This window comes from Staurois parvus, unplaced genomic scaffold (genome assembly GCF_062004578.1).
Source record: "Staurois parvus isolate SC_StPar_1 unplaced genomic scaffold, SC_StPar_1.0 ptg000583l, whole genome shotgun sequence".
Lineage (NCBI taxonomy): Eukaryota > Metazoa > Chordata > Amphibia > Anura > Ranidae > Staurois > Staurois parvus.
The window spans coordinates 1,146,158-1,163,523 of NW_028318379.1; the positions used below are offsets into that span (position 1 = coordinate 1,146,158).

General features: G+C 47.4%; 1 protein-coding gene across 1 annotated transcript in view; it reads right to left on the reverse strand.

Annotated features, from left to right (window-relative positions):
• The window catches only part of LOC149450095 (butyrophilin subfamily 2 member A2-like), a 36,687-nt gene extending 22,361 nt beyond the window's left edge, over positions 1 to 14,326 (reverse strand). Inside the window, exon 1 of the mRNA XM_089692385.1 lies at positions 13,972 to 14,326. Within this exon, the coding sequence (XP_089548511.1) occupies positions 13,972 to 14,326 (355 nt within the window). The remainder of the gene's footprint in view (positions 1 to 13,971) is intronic.
• Positions 14,327 to 17,366: the final 3,040 nt, after the last annotated feature.

Genomic DNA, 17,366 nt, shown 5'->3' on the forward strand with positions numbered 1-17,366 from the left:
TAAACATCCCAGGTATGATAAAATTTGAAACACAAAATCATAGAGACTGGAGGGGGGAGGAGCCTGACCATGGCGGCAGGGGAGAGAGCGATGTGAGCGCTCTCCTTGGGACAGCCACCCTCACCCCATCGTTCCTAAGAAACATGCTGCCGAGGAGCCCAGCTAAACCCTACCTTTGAGAGGGGGTCCCGCCTGAAGAGCGGAGAGGACGGAGCTTTCGGGGACCATGGCAGTGGGACGGACTAAGCCTCTCGTCGGATGCAGCGGGTTGCTGGGAGACTAGGGGACGTGAGGCGGTCACGTGACCTCCCGCAAGGGAGTACTGGGAGGAAGAGAAGCCGGCTATCTCTCCTAGTCAAAGGGAGACGCCGCCTCTCTCACTGACAGGCCACGAGGACCCAGCTTTGGGAGAGCAGCAACGCTGTGAGTCGGACGGCGTTCTAAGGAACCGGGGAAACACCGTCCCAACGAAGGGGAGTCCTGTATTGCTGGCCACCTGTGGAGGAGGGGCGCAAAGGATAAAGAGAGGAACCCGGAGGAATCCCCCAAAAGAGGAAACAAAGCCTGAAGGGACCCCTGAATAGAGGACAACGAGCCTGAAAGGCAGCCTTCCTGAAAAAGCAGTCGGAGAAGGGTGAGTGAGAGTGGCTGAATTACACATTAAATTTGTATATGGACTGTAAAATATGGAAGCAGGAGAGGAATAAATAGGGGGGATTCCCAAAGGGGCAGAATAAATGGACCTTCTTTAAAAGGACGTATTACAGCATATGCCCTAAAGGTTTAAAGGAGAGAGACAGGACCTACAGAAAATATGAAGAGTAAAAATAGTAAAGGGAGCGGTCCCAAGCACTCCCAATCTGGAACAATTAGAAAATATACATCCCAGGGTAACGTGACCCCAGAAAGAACTCAGGGGATATGTGAAAGAAGTATAATGGAAAATAGTATGGATAAGAGCGTCAGGTCATCTGTGGAAATGCATAATAATAGCCAATTAATACTAGAGGGAACAGAGCTGAGAGAAAATGAAGGAGAACTACAAATCCCAAATAAAAAGGAGATGGCAGAAATGTTTAGAAATTTGGAAAAATCTATTAAACAAGAGATGGGAATTATCCGGAATGATTTAGGACATTTATTATCAAGACTAGAAGAAACAGAAGAAAAAATTAAAACACATGATCAAGCTATCCCTGAATTGAGAAATCAGATAAAGGAGATAAGGAAAGCACAAAATAAGCTGTGGCATAAGCTGGAGATACAAGGTAACATGCATAGAAAAAATAACCTCAGAATAAAAGGAGTCCCGGAACCTGCACAAGGAGAAGATTTAAAAGGGACAATACATAAAATTTTAAACTATATTATGGATAAATCTAGCACAGAGACATGTGAACTGGATAATGTATACAGAATAGGAAGGCTCCAACGAGAGCAGGTGGAAGAGAGACCGAGAGATGTAGTTGTACAATTCCATAAAAATGGAGAGAGAGAAGAAATATGGAAGATAAAAGGAAGAACTAGTATTAAATATGAAGGGAAAAATATACAAGTTTTTGCAGACCTGACAGCTGAGACATTAAGGAGAAAGAGATCATTGAAACCACTATTAGAACAGATGAAAAAACAGAATATACAATATAGATGGAGTAGCTCGATGTGTTTAATCGGATGGAAGAATGGAGTTACCGCATACTTAAGATTTCCTGAGGAACTGAGAGACCTTTTTGACAAACTTAACATCCAGAGAATAGAGATTCCAGGTTGGGGGGAGGAAGAAGGAGGGATATATGCTGGGGGAAAAGAGGAATGGCAGCAAGTTAAAAAGAGAAATAGAGAATTGATAGATAAGGGAACTTTGGGGGGAAGGTGAACTGTACAGGGTCAGAGTTTAACCCCAGGGTCAAAAATCAAACGTGGCACTAGGTCCACAAATGATTAGAAGGCAATCAGTAGGCCTAATGGGGGGGTGGGAGGGAGAGGTGGGGGAGGAGAGGGGGGATGGGAGTCGGGTTGGAGGGAGGGAGGGGAGGGGCTACTGGGTTAATACTCTGCATGATAGTAGGGATAAAGAGGAAGAGGCATTTTGGAAGAGAGATAGAGCGAACTAAGAAGGATGGAAGAAATACAGTTTATAACCTATAATGTGAATGGGTTGAGTTGTCCAGGGAAAAGATTTAAGTTGTTTAAGGAGTTACATCATAGGGCAACGTCAGTGGTATTTTTACAGGAGACACATTTTGAGATAGAGGCAAATGTGAAATTGAAATCTAAATATTATCCAACATGTTATTACGCTGACTCTCCAATTAAAAGAGCAAAAGGGGTTGCAATAGGATTGGCAAAGAATATGAGATTTGAGTTGGAGGATAGAAGGACCGATCCTGAGGTTAGATTTTTATTCTTGAAAGGTAAACTTCAGGGGATTGAGTGTACATTAGCCAATATATACTGCCCCAATAAGAAACCGGAGATGTATATGAAGGGTCTGTTGAAAAAATTGATAGAATTTAAAAAAGGGCGTTTGATAGTAGCAGGAGATTTAAATTTCTGCATGGAACCACAAAAGGACGCTACCTCTTCTGTGCAAAGAGAGGGGGGTAGGTCTCTGAGAGCTTTGAAAAAAGTGATTCACGAGTATCAACTAGTGGACACCTGGAGAATAATGCATATGAAAGACAGAGACTAAACCTTCTTCTCTAATGCACACGAGACATACTCGAGACTAGATTATATTATAATAGACCATCAACTCATTGAACTTGTGGTTAAAATAGAAATAGAGACAAGAACGTTCCCTGATCATGCTCCTGTCGTAATGAAAATGGGATGGGGAAGAAGGTGGACTGGAGGTTTAGGGTGGAGGTTAAATGAGGCTCTTCTTCTGGATGAGGATATAGCTCAGAGGATCGGGAAAGAGATTGAGGTATATTTTAAGGAGAATGAAACAGAGGAAGTATCGATAGCTACAGTTTGGGAGAGTCATAAGGTATTTATAAGAGGAATTTTGATTGCGGCAGGAGCCAGGAAGAAAAAAGAAAGAAGAGAGAGGGTCAGTGGGCTTCTAAAAGAAATACTGGACCTGGAGCAGATCCATAAGAAGAAAATAACAAAAGATACAAGACAGAAGTTAATGGATAAAAAAGTTGAGCTAGAGATGTTGATGGATGAGGAGAAGAGTATATAACAAAGTCTTAAGCGAGAGATATAGATGGGGAGATAGACCAGGAAAATACTTAATGAGAGCTTTGAATAAAAAGAAAAATAGGAATTATATAGAAAAGATAAAAAGTCCTAAGGGGGAGTTGGCCCACTCAACTAAAGAGATTATTAAAGTGTTCACGGAGTATTATAGAAAGTTATATAATATTAGTCCCCAAGGCTCTCCAAAAGAAGCTCGAGAGGGAATTAATGAAAAAAGGATGATATATTTAAAAAATGCGGGACTACCAAAACTAAGTGAAGCACAGTTGAACTCCTTGGACATGGAAATTTCCCAGGAAGAAATTAAAGCAGTATTAAGAAGTACAGGGGGAGGAAAAAGCCCAGGACCGGATGGCTATACAGTTAGGTATTATAAAAAATACAGTGAATTACTGTTACCCAAGCTGAAGAAGTATATGAATGCTCTGGGAGGTGGGATGGAGGTGAGGAGGGAATCTTTACAGGCCCATGTAGTACTTATTCACAAGGAGGGAAAAGTTCCCTCTCAGTGCTCCAGCTATAGACCAATTTCATTATTGAACACTGATACCAAACTGTACGCAAAGGTTCTAGCAAACAGGTTGAAAGATCTAATGTCTGATTGGATACATGGTGATCAGGTGGGCTTTGTACCAGGGAGAGAGGGTAGAGATAACGGTTTGAGAACCCTGATGCTTATTCAGAAAAGTAGAAAAGGGAAAGTCCCGGTGGTGCTCTTGTCAATTGACGCAGAGAAGGCATTTGATAGAGTGGACTGGGGCTTTATGATAGACAACTTAAAAGCGCTGGGGATAGGAGATAGAATGCGTGAGTGGATAAGTAAATTACCGCAATCATCACGGTAAATGGGGAGAGATCAGACCCCATTGGGATGTCTAATGGAACAAGACAGGGCTGCCCACTGTCCCCTTTACTATATGTTTTGTCACTGGAACCTCTGTTGTCAATAATAAGGAATAGTGGAGCGGTAAAGGGAATTCAAATAGAAACTATAGAACATAAAGTAGCGGCCTTTGCGGACGACTTATTGTTCTATGTGGGGAATCCCCGAATAACACTCCCAAATATAATGAAGATCCTGAAGGAGTATGGTGAATTATCAAATCTAAAAATTAACCCAACAAAAACAGAGATTTTGAACATTAATATACCAAAGAACGAAAAAGAAAAGCTACAAAAAGAATTCCCCTTTATATGGAGAGAAAAAGATATAAAATACCTAGGAATAAAACTCACTGTCTCATCTAAGCATTTATATAGATTAAACTATATTTCGTTGATAAACGAGATCAGGGAAGAATTAAACATATTAGGAGGAAACCCATCCTGGATAGGACGTATAAACCTAGTCAAAATGGTAATTATACCTAAAATATTGTATAGATTTCAAATGGTACCAATTAAAATCCCAGAGGCCTTCTTTAAGATAATAAAAAAAAATGTTAAGATATATATGGAAGAATAAAAAACCAAGATTATCATATGAAACATTAAGTAGGATTAAAGAGAAAGGGGGAATGGGTCTGCCAGATGTCAAGAGATACTATAAAGCAGTGGTCTTAGCAAGAATATAAGACTGGACATTTAACCATAAGGGGAAAAGTTGGGTAAAAATTGAAAATGATCTTAGTGGAAACAGATTGAGTAAGATGATATGGGTTTCGGCACAGTTTAGAGGAATTAAAGAAAGCACAAGTATCTACACTTTAAATGTTTTAAGGGTATGGGACAACTTACACAAAAACATGAAATGGGAATTTAATTCTATATTAATGCCTCTTACAAACACTGAATACTTTCCTCCGGGAAAGGATAAGATATCAGGGAGATGGTTTAGAAAGGAAGATACCCAATTGAGAGATGTTTTGGTAGAGGGGGAATTGAGACCATTTAAAGAATTAATAGAGAAGAAGAGAGATATCTTCACTAGAATAGATGAGTGGAAATATCATCAATTAAAATGTTTTATTGGAAATCTCCCGAAACCCCTGAGATTAAAACAGGAGTGGAATATGTCTGAAAGGCTATTAGAAACACGAAGGGATGGGAAGCACGGTATTGCGAAAATTTATAGAATACTCACAGAATTAGACACAAACACAAAGTTAACTTTTATAACAAAATGGGAAAGGGATATGGAAGTAGTGTTTGATGAGGAAAAACAGAGAAAGATATTTAGACTGATACACGAGAATGTTAGTATGAGAGAGGTTGAGATTAATTATAAGTGTGTGACACGATGGCATATTACACCGAGTGTTGAGCATAAGATGAGTGGGGAAAGTTCAAAAATGTGTTGCAGAGGATGTGGAGAGATAGGCACGGTGTTTCACATATGGTGAGAATGTCCGAAAATCCAAGCTTTCTGGAAGATAATAGTCAAATTGATTGAAGAAATAACTGGAAACGACATAGGGTTAGACCCAACGACGTGCCTCCTACATAATGTTGAGACATCAGTAAATAAATACAAAGAGTCAGGCGTATGGTACTACTTAAATGCGGCGAAAGGTTTGATACCCAAGTTTTGGCAGAAAACTGAGGTACCGAAGGAGGAAGACTGGATTAATAGAGTAAACCAGATTGGTAGAATGGAAAAATCATACCATATGCAGGAAGATAGAATGGCAGTATATTATAGGAGATGGGAAAAGTGGGAAAAAGCAGGATTGAAAGAGAAATATAGAAAACTATAATCTAGGATGTTACCTAAAGTTAATAAGCCTCGAGAGATCAGAATGGGTTAGAGCTTGCAGAGGGGGAGGAGGGGGGAGGGGGGGTGGGAAGGGAGGGGGTGGGTTGGGAAAGAAAAGAGTTTTTAGAAGGGGAAATGTTATAAATGTTTATTTATATGTGAACTGTTTCCCTGCATGGATATTTGTAATAATATGAAAAATTAATAAACATTTAAATTTAAAAAAAAAAGAAACACAAAATCATAAATTATAATGTAATAAATAATCATAAAAAATAATAATATAATAATAATAATACATTTAATTCAATAATATAATCAAACCAAAAACACTGAAATTTGAAATATAGCGCCAAGTTCGCACATCACTGAGCAAAGTCGCAAAATTGTTTTCAGTGTCTGATGACGAATTTCTCCACAAATCATCACTCAATTCTGCAAGTGGTTCTGATTTACTATCGCTGTTCTCTAGCTGATCTAAACCCGCTTTTGACCTAAAGGGACGCTTTTTGGACGTCATGGACTTTTCTAAGTTTCCAGGCAGAAAGAACAGTCAAAATGCAGACAGGGGACAGGACAAAGCACTAGGGACAAAATATATGTGAAATGCTTTGAAACAGCAATGTTTTACTATGTAAAATTCATTTTGAAAAAAATGACTTTTTTTAAAATTTTCAAATTTCCCGCCGTCGGTGGCACCCGTACGTCCCGACGTCACAGGGACAGGAACACAGAAGCCGGATGCCGGCATCAGCCGGAGGAGATGGCCGGGGACGCTGCAGGGGACACATCGCGGGAGCGAAGGACAAGGTAAGCTCTGCAGGGACTCCCTATGCAGCGCCGCATGGTAAGCCAAGTGTAGCTCGGGGTTACCGCTTTTGGCACTGACATTTTACCCCGAGCTACACTCGGGAATACCGCTAAGGGGGTTAATTGATGAATAAAAGTTTATAAGGATAAAGCACTATGTTGAGTTCTTTTTAATGCAGAATACGGCTGATAAAAAGACACTTATCAGGAGGGAGCTTACTTTGGAGTCTTCACTCAGCAAGCTGATCTTCATATGGGACCAAAATTGCAGTTAGACCGTAACATTGTATAATGTGAGGTGACACTGCGTGAGGGGAGCAGATATATGGTGGAGGATGTCCTCGCATGGGAATTGATGACAAATGAACATATTTTTTGTTATCCAAAGGAGGGTTCACTGAATGAACACTTTATTGAATGAACTTGATTTTTGATTGACTTTTATTTGATTTATACTTAAAATATTCTTAATTTTTATATTTTATTTTTTGTGTATTTTTTATATGTATATTTTTTATTATATATATATATATATATATATATATATATATATATATCATATATCTATATTTTTATTCCAATAGTAATATTTTTTCTACTACAATTTTTTCTTCTAATAATTATTTATTCTTTCACTTTGTTCTTTGGTAATATAATGGTTTTGTAAGGGACCACCAGGCGGTACCACTAGCACTCCACTGGCCAGGCGTCCCCAGCGCACGGTATCTAAGCCCCAGGGTACGTGTTCACCAGAGCCCCTGATGGTGGGGATGGACTTGAAGTACCCCGAGACCAGGTCGTGGCTACTGAGCACACCCGTCAGTGGTAGCGGTATTCGCCAGGGGCTCCCGCAGGGAAGAGCCTGATGTGAGGAGGTCGGGTGATCCCGTCGGGATGGATGGATGGATGGCTGAGCAAGTGCGGGGTCAAACGGGCCGGGTCGGTAACAGTGGGGACGGAGCAGTACAAGGCAGCGGGCAGAGAGTAGTCGGGTCACACGCCAGGTCAGCAACGGAAGGTCAGATCCAAACAGGGGCATTCAGGAGAGAGGTCAGGCAAAGCAAGGGTCTGGGCAGGAGAAGGCAACAAGGTCAGGTATAATCCGGGTCAATAACTTACTAGAACAGGTTCGCAGATACAGGATACAAGGAAAGACCAGAAGGCACTGAATGACAGCTCAGGGCCGTTTAAATATCCCGCCCTGCGCTGCCATTGGTGCCACGCGCGCGCCCGCGGTCCCCACTGCGCATGCGCGAACTCCCTCGCCGCGGACGGCCAGGTCTCAGTGCCCGCATTCTGACACGGAGCGGTGCACTGCGCCTGCGCCGAGCCCGTCGCAGCGGGGATTCCTGACATTGCCCCCCCCCTACGGGCAACCTCTGGGTGCCCACCCGATCTCTCCACCACGGGTGATCACGAAGGAACCTCCGGACAAGTCGGGGTGCATGGACATTATGGGCTGGTTCCCATGAATTATCCTCAGGGCCATAGCCCTTCCATTTAATAAAAAATTGGGTCTGACCCCCCCTCCTTCGGCACTTCAGGATTGATTCCACCTCAAATTCTTCTTCACCTTCGACCGTTATGGCCTCCGGAGGTCGAGATTCTCGTTCTGGGAAGGCATCGGGGATTACTGGTTTCAGCAAGGACACATGGAAGACCGGGTGTATCTTGAGTGTGTCAGGGAGGACAAGTTCGTATGCCACCTCATTGACCGCCCGCTTTATGCAAAAGGGGCCTATGAACTTTGGTCCTAATTTCTTTGATGGACATAGCATTTTCAAGTTCGTTGTTGCCAACCACACTTTATCCCCGGGCTGCAGCACCAGGTCCCCTCTTCGTCTTTTGTTAAACGCCTTCTTGTAGTCCTCCTGGGCCCGAGCAATAGCCTCCTGTAGTATCTTATTGTTGGAGGAGAAGAAAGCTAGCGTGTCCTGTGTCGCCGGAACTGGGCATTCAGGGACCAAGTCAGGGAGAAAGACAGGGTGAAATCCGTAGTTTGAAAAAAACGGTGATTGCCCTGTTGCGGAATGGTTGGCGTTGTTGTACGCGAACTCCGCCAGGGGTAGGAGTGGTAGCCAATTATCCTGTAGGAAGGATGTGTAGCAACGCAGGTACTGTTCTAGGGTCTGGTTGGTCCTCTCGGTCTGTCCATTGGTCTGGGGGTGGAACGCAGAGGAGAGGGATAATTTGATATCCAAGGCCTTACACAGTGCCCTCCAAAATTTAGACGTGAATTGGACCCCTCGATCCGAGACGATGTCCTCCGGAATTCCATGTAGTCTTATAACTTCCTGGATAAAAATTCGCGCAGTCTCGGCTGCTGACGGAGTCTTCTTTAACGGTAAAAAGTGAGCCATTTTCGATAACCGATCAATGACTACGAGGATCGCGGTGTGGTCTTGAGACGGGGGGAGCTCGACTATAAAGTCCATTGCGATCCTTTGCCAAGGTCGCTCGGGGATCGGCAAGGGCCGCAGCAGCCCCCAGGCCTTGTTCCTCGATGGCTTGTTCTTCTGACAGATGGTGCAAGATTTTACGTAGAGCCTGCAATCCTTGGCCATGTTTGGCCACCAAAAGGAACGTTGGAGAAGTTCCAGGGTCTTCGCTGGGCCAAAGTGTCCCGCCATTGGATGGTCATGACACTGCCCCAAGACAAGGGTTCGGACCTCTTCGGGTACCATGATCAATCCTTCCTTCCAGAGGAGTCCCCCCTTGTTTTGGAGGGGTACCCCAGCTGGGGTCACTGTGGTCGTGGATGCATCCATTAGTTTGGACCGAAGGTCAGTTTGGAGAGCCAAGAAATTCCCTGAGGACAGAATAGTATCAGGTACCGGTTCTTCTTTGGAGTCTTCGAACATGCGTGATAGCGCATCGGGTTTTGTATTTTTGGACCCTGGCCTGTAAGTGATATGGAATATGAATCTGGAGAAAAACAGTGCCCATCTTGCCTGCCGCGGACGTAACCGTTTGGCAGTCCTCAGGTACTCGAGGTTTTTATGATCAGTGAAGATCAAGATGGGGTGTGAGGCCCCTTCCAGCAAGTACCTCCATTCTTCCAGTGCCGTTTTGATGGCTAACAACTCCCGATCACCAATATCGTAGTTCTTCTCGGCTGGGGTGAGCTTCCTCGAGAAGAACGCTATGGGGTGGAGTAATTCTTTGGTGCCTTTTCTCTGGGACAGGATGGAACCCACCGCATTCTCAGATGCGTCTACCTCCAGTACGTAGGGCAGGGAAGCGTCTGGATGGCCCAAAATGGGTGCCGTGGTAAATAGTTTTTTCAAGGCCTCAAAGGCTTCCTGAGCCTCCGGCGTCCATCTGAAGCGGGTTCCAAGTTTGGTTAGCTGAGTTATGGGGGAGACCAGACCTGAGAAGTTCCTAATGAATTTCCGATAGAAATTCGCAAAGCCTATAAAGCGCTGGATGCCCTTTTTGTCTGTGGGCACAGGCCAATCCAAAATTGCAGAGACCTTCTGAGGGTCCATTGCGATTCCCGTGGTGGAGATAATCAACCCCAGAAACGCGATGCTGGACTGCTCGAAACTGCACTTATCTGCTTTGGCGTATAACCCATGCTGGCGCAATCGACCCAAAACCTTTGTCACGTGTATTCTGTGATCCTCCAGAGAGGATGAGAAGATCAGTATATCGTCTAGGTAAACTATTACAAAAACGTCAAGGTAATCCCGGAAAATGTCGTTTACAAAATGTTGGAATGTGGCTGGGGCATTGCACAGTCCAAATGGCATTACCAGATATTCGAAATGCCCAAACCGGGTACGAAATGCTGTCTTCCACTCATCCCCTTCCCTTATGCGAACCAAGTTGTAGGCCCCCCTGAGATCTAGTTTAGTAAATATTGTCGCAGCCTTCAGGCTCTGAAATAATTCGGGTACCAATGGCAGAGGGTAACGATTTTTAATCGTGACTCTGTTCAGTTCACGATAGTCAATGCAGGGTCGCAGAGATTTGTCTTTTTTCTCTACAAAGAAGATCCCCGCTCCGGCTGGTGAAGTAGAGGCACGGATGAACCCCTTCTGGAGACTGTCCTCTATGTATTCCTTCAGGGCCCCCAATTCTAGCTCAGACAGGGGAAAAATCCGTCCAAAAGGGATCTCGGAGCCGGGCAACAGATCAATTGGACAGTCATACGGGCGGTGGGGGGGCAAGGTGTCTGCCCCCCGTTTACTGAATACATCTAAGAATTCGTGGTATGCTGCGGGAATAACCTGTTTCAGGTCGGAGTCTCCCTCGGAGCACAGGAGGACCTGGGGGGCTGCAGAGCCCGCAGTGTGACAGTGTTCCTGACAATACAGGGACGGGAACAAGATAGACCCGGTTTCCCAGTCAATTTGGGGGTTATGGGCCCGCAACCAAGGGAGTCCCAAAATGACTGGAAAAAGAGGTGACGCAATGGCATCTAGGCGGAGGAATTCCTGATGCTGGTTAGCAATGGTAGTGGCGATAGGGGGAGTTTCCTGGTTAACTACTCCTGACTTTATCTGGGAGCCATCTGCCAGAAATATGGTAAAGCCCCGTTTTCTGGGCTGGAGGGGAATCCCCTGCTGATGAGCAAAATCTAAATCCAGGAAACAACTGCATGCCCCTGAATCAACTATGGCCGTCACCTCCACGGTCCTTTCTGGAAGCTGAAAGGAGAGGGGCACCACTAAGTATTGGGACGGACTGACCTTGCCAATAGCCAGAGAAGAAAAAGAGGTGCACTTACTCATTTTCTGAGGGCAGGATCGTACCATATGATCGGCTTCACCGCAGTAGAAGCAGAGGTTCAGAGAGCGTCTCCGCTGGCGTTCTTCTGGCGATAATTTAGGCCGAGCCAGGCCTAGTTGCATTGGTTCCTGCGCATCTCCTGGCAGTGGGTTCTGGATCTTTGTTCTGGTTTGTTGGCTGGGGCCTGGAATTGGACCCCATGCATTTCCGTGACCCTGACCGGACCTCTCCAACCTGCGTTCCCGCAGTCTACGGTCTATTTGAATCGTCAGGGCTATTAGGTCTTCTAGTGACTCGGGAACCCCCACTCGGGCCAGCTCATCCTTCAAGGGCTCTGACAGACCCATACGGAACTGGTGTCGCAACGCGAACTCGTTCCAGCGTGTGTCCCCCATCCAACACCTAAATTCAGAGGCGTATTCTTCTGCCGCCCGGCGGCCCTGCCGAAGCGTGGATAACATTGCTTCAGCAGAGGCTGCCCGCTGTGGATCATCATAAAGGATGGCCATAGCTTCAAAAAAACCGCTGACCGTTCCCAGGTGAGGGTCATGGTTTGCCCTTAACCGATGGGCCCAATCTTGGGGTTCACCCTGCAATAGTGAAATTAAAAATCCCACTTTCACTGATTCCGTTAGGAAGGTGCGGGGTTGCAATTCAAAAAACAGGAGGCAGGAATCCCGAAAAGACCTGAAGCGTGTTCGGTCCCCGTGAAAACGCTCAGGCAGTGGTACTCGGGGTTCAACCCTCGGTAGAGGAGCAGAGGCCCCTGAAGCTGGCCCCAGAGCTTCTTCTACCGGGGGAGCGGAAACAGGGGCCTGTGGAGCAGGGCCAGATGCAGGGCGGGTCTGGAAACGGTTTTCCAGGTGCGTGCATTTGTCCTGCAAGGTTGCCACAGCCTGTGTCAGGGCTGATAGGTGCCTGCAAATATCTCCCAGCGGGGCTGACCCTCCTCCAGGCTCAGTCATGGCCTTCTGGTACTGTAAGGGACCACCAGGCGGTACCACTAGCACTCCACTGGCCAGGCGTCCCCAGCGCACGGTATCTAAGCCCCAGGGTACGTGTTCACCAGAGCCCCTGATGGTGGGGATGGACTTGAAGTACCCCGAGACCAGGTCGTGGCTACTGAGCACACCCGTCAGTGGTAGCGGTATTCGCCAGGGGCTCCCGCAGGGAAGAGCCTGATGTGAGGAGGTCGGGTGATCCCGTCGGGATGGATGGATGGATGGCTGAGCAAGTGCGGGGTCAAACGGGCCGGGTCGGTAACAGTGGGGACGGAGCAGTACAAGGCAGCGGGCAGAGAGTAGTCGGGTCACACGCCAGGTCAGCAACGGAAGGTCAGATCCAAACAGGGGCATTCAGGAGAGAGGTCAGGCAAAGCAAGGGTCTGGGCAGGAGAAGGCAACAAGGTCAGGTTTAACCTGGGTCAATAACTTACTAGAACAGGTTCGCAGATACAGGATACAAGGAAAGACCAGAAGGCACTGAATGACAGCTCAGGGCCGTTTAAATATCCCGCCCTGCGCTGCCATTGGTGCCACGCGCGCGCCCGCGGTCCCCACTGCGCATGCGCGAACTCCCTCGCCGCGGACGGCCAGGTCTCAGTGCCCGCATTCTGACACGGAGCGGTGCACTGCGCCTGCGCCGAGCCCGTCGCAGCGGGGATTCCTGACATTGCCCCCCCCCTACGGGCAACCTCTGGGTGCCCACCCGATCTCTCCACCACGGGTGATCACGAAGGAACCTCCGGACAAGTCGGGGTGCATGGACATTATGGGCTGGTTCCCATGAATTATCCTCAGGGCCATAGCCCTTCCATTTAATAAAAAATTGGGTCTGACCCCCCCTCCTTCGGCACTTCAGGATTGATTCCACCTCAAATTCTTCTTCACCTTCGACCGTTATGGCCTCCGGAGGTCGAGATTCTCGTTCTGGGAAGGCATCGGGGATTACTGGTTTCAGCAAGGACACATGGAAGACCGGGTGTATCTTGAGTGTGTCAGGGAGGACAAGTTCGTATGCCACCTCATTGACCGCCCGCTTTATGCAAAAGGGGCCTATGAACTTTGGTCCTAATTTCTTTGATGGACATAGCATTTTCAAGTTCGTTGTTGCCAACCACACTTTATCCCCGGGCTGCAGCACCAGGTCCCCTCTTCGTCTTTTGTTAAACGCCTTCTTGTAGTCCTCCTGGGCCCGAGCAATAGCCTCCTGTAGTATCTTATTGTTGGAGGAGAAGAAAGCTAGCGTGTCCTGTGTCGCCGGAACTGGGCATTCAGGGACCAAGTCAGGGAGAAAGACAGGGTGAAATCCGTAGTTTGAAAAAAACGGTGATTGCCCTGTTGCGGAATGGTTGGCGTTGTTGTACGCGAACTCCGCCAGGGGTAGGAGTGGTAGCCAATTATCCTGTAGGAAGGATGTGTAGCAACGCAGGTACTGTTCTAGGGTCTGGTTGGTCCTCTCGGTCTGTCCATTGGTCTGGGGGTGGAACGCAGAGGAGAGGGATAATTTGATATCCAAGGCCTTACACAGTGCCCTCCAAAATTTAGACGTGAATTGGACCCCTCGATCCGAGACGATGTCCTCCGGAATTCCATGTAGTCTTATAACTTCCTGGATAAAAATTTGCGCAGTCTTCGCTGCTGACGGAGTCTTCTTTAACGGTAAAAAGTGAGCCATTTTCGATAACCGATCAATGACTACGAGGATCGCGGTGTGGTCTTGAGACGGGGGGAGCTCGACTATAAAGTCCATTGCGATGCTTTGCCAAGGTCGCTCGGGGATCGGCAAGGGCCGCAGCAGCCCCCAGGCCTTGTTCCTCGATGGCTTGTTCTTCTGACAGATGGTGCAAGATTTTACGTAGAGCCTGCAATCCTTGGCCATGTTTGGCCACCAAAAGGAACGTTGGAGAAGTTCCAGGGTCTTCGCTGGGCCAAAGTGTCCCGCCATTGGATGGTCATGACACTGCCCCAAGACAAGGGTTCGGACCTCTTCGGGTACCATGATCAATCCTTCCTTCCAGAGGAGTCCCCCCTTGTTTTGGAGGGGTACCCCAGCTGGGGTCACTGTGGTCGTGGATGCATCCATTAGTTTGGACCGAAGGTCAGTTTGGAGAGCCAAGAAATTCCCTGAGGACAGAATAGTATCAGGTACCGGTTCTTCTTTGGAGTCTTCGAACATGCGTGATAGCGCATCGGGTTTTGTATTTTTGGACCCTGGCCTGTAAGTGATATGGAATATGAATCTGGAGAAAAACAGTGCCCATCTTGCCTGCCGCGGACGTAACCGTTTGGCAGTCCTCAGGTACTCGAGGTTTTTATGATCAGTGAAGATCAAGATGGGGTGTGAGGCCCCTTCCAGCAAGTACCTCCATTCTTCCAGTGCCGTTTTGATGGCTAACAACTCCCGATCACCAATATCGTAGTTCTTCTCGGCTGGGGTGAGCTTCCTCGAGAAGAACGCTATGGGGTGGAGTAATTCTTTGGTGCCTTTTCTCTGGGACAGGATGGAACCCACCGCATTCTCAGATGCGTCTACCTCCAGTACGTAGGGCAGGGAAGCGTCTGGATGGCCCAAAATGGGTGCCGTGGTAAATAGTTTTTTCAAGGCCTCAAAGGCTTCCTGAGCCTCCGGCGTCCATTTGAAGCGGGTTCCAAGTTTGGTTAGCTGAGTTATGGGGGAGACCAGACCCGAGAAGTTCCTAATGAATTTCCGATAGAAATTCGCAAAGCCTATAAAGCGCTGGATGCCCTTTTTGTCTGTGGGCACAGGCCAATCCAAAATTGCAGAGACCTTCTGAGGGTCCATTGCGATTCCCGTGGTGGAGATAATCAACCCCAGAAACACGATGCTGGACTGCTCGAAACTGCACTTATCTGCTTTGGCGTATAACCCATGCTGGCGCAATCGACCCAAAACCTTTGTCACGTGTATTCTGTGATCCTCCAGAGAGGATGAGAAGATCAGTATATCGTCTAGGTAAACTATTACAAAAACGTCAAGGTAATCCCGGAAAATGTCATTTACAAAATGTTGGAATGTGGCTGGGGCATTGCACAGTCCAAATGGCATTACCAGATATTCGAAATGCCCAAACCGGGTACGAAATGCTGTCTTCCACTCATCCCCTTCCCTTATGCGAACCAAGTTGTAGGCCCCCCTGAGATCTAGTTTAGTAAATATTGTCGCAGCCTTCAGGCTCTGAAATAATTCGGGTACCAATGGCAGAGGGTAACGATTTTTAATCGTGACTCTGTTCAGTTCACGATAGTCAATGCAGGGTTGCAGAGATTTGTCTTTTTTCTCTACAAAGAAGATCCCCGCTCCGGCTGGTGAAGTAGAGGCACGGATGAACCCCTTCTGGAGACTGTCCTCTATGTATTCCTTCAGGGCCCCCAATTCTAGCTCAGACAGGGGAAAAATCCGTCCAAAAGGGATCTCGGAGCCGGGCAACAGATCAATTGGACAGTCATACGGGCGGTGGGGGGGCAAGGTGTCTGCCCCCCGTTTACTGAATACATCTAAGAATTCGTGGTATGCTGCGGGAATAACCTGTTTCAGGTCGGAGTCTCCCTCGGAGCACAGGAGGACCTGGGGGGCTGCAGAGCCCGCAGTGTGACAGTGTTCCTGACAATACAGGGACGGTAACAAGATAGACCCGGTTTCCCAGTCAATTTGGGGGTTATGGGCCCGCAACCAAGGGAGTCCCAAAATGACTGGAAAAAGAGGTGACGCAATGGCATCTAGGCGGAGGAATTCCTGATGCTGGTTAGCAATGGTAGTGGCGATAGGGGGAGTTTCCTGGTTAACTACTCCTGACTTTATCTGGGAGCCATCTGCCAGAAATATGGTAAAGCCCCGTTTTCTGGGCTGGAGGGGAATCCCCTGCTGATGAGCAAAATCTAAATCCAGGAAACAACTGCATGCCCCTGAATCAACTATGGCCGTCACCTCCACGGTCCTTTCTGGAAGCTGAAAGGAGAGGGGCACCACTAAGTATTGGGACGGACTGACCTTGCCAATAGCCAGAGAAGAAAAAGAGGTGCACTTACTCATTTTCTGAGGGCAGGATCGTACCATATGATCGGCTTCACCGCAGTAGAAGCAGAGGTTCAGAGAGCGTCTCCGCTGGCGTTCTTCTGGCGATAATTTAGGCCGAGCCAGGCCTAGTTGCATTGGTTCCTGCGCATCTCCTGGAAGTGGGTTCTGGATCTTTGTTCTGGTTTGTTGGCTGGGGCCTGGAATTGGACCCCATGCATTTCCGTGACCCTGACCGGACCTCTCCAACCTGCGTTCCCGCAGTCTACGGTCTATTTGAATCGTCAGGGCTATTAGGTCTTCTAGTGACTCGGGAACCCCCACTCGGGCCAGCTCATCCTTCAAGGGCTCTGACAGACCCATACGGAACTGGTGTCGCAACGCGAACTCGTTCCAGCGTGTGTCCCCCATCCAACACCTAAATTCAGAGGCGTATTCTTCTGCCGCCCGGCAGCCCTGTCGAAGCGTGGATAACATTGCTTCAGCAGAGGCTGCCCGCTGTGGATCATCATAAAGGATGGCCATAGCTTCAAAAAAACCGCTGACCGTTCCCAGGTGAGGGTCATGGTTTGCCCTTAACCGATGGGCCCAATCTTGGGGTTCACCCTGCAATAGTGAAATTAAAAATCCCACTTTCACTGATTCCGTTAGGAAGGTGCGGGGTTGCAATTCAAAAAACAGGAGGCAGGAATCCCGAAAAGACCTGAAGCGTGTTCGGTCCCCGTGAAAACGCTCAGGCAGTGGTACTCGGGGTTCAACCCTCGGTAGAGGAGCAGAGGCCCCTGAAGCTGGCCCCAGAGCTTCTTCTACCGGGGGAGCGGAAACAGGGGCCTGTGGAGCAGGGCCAGATGCAGAGCGGGTCTGGAAACGGTTTTCCAGGTGCGTG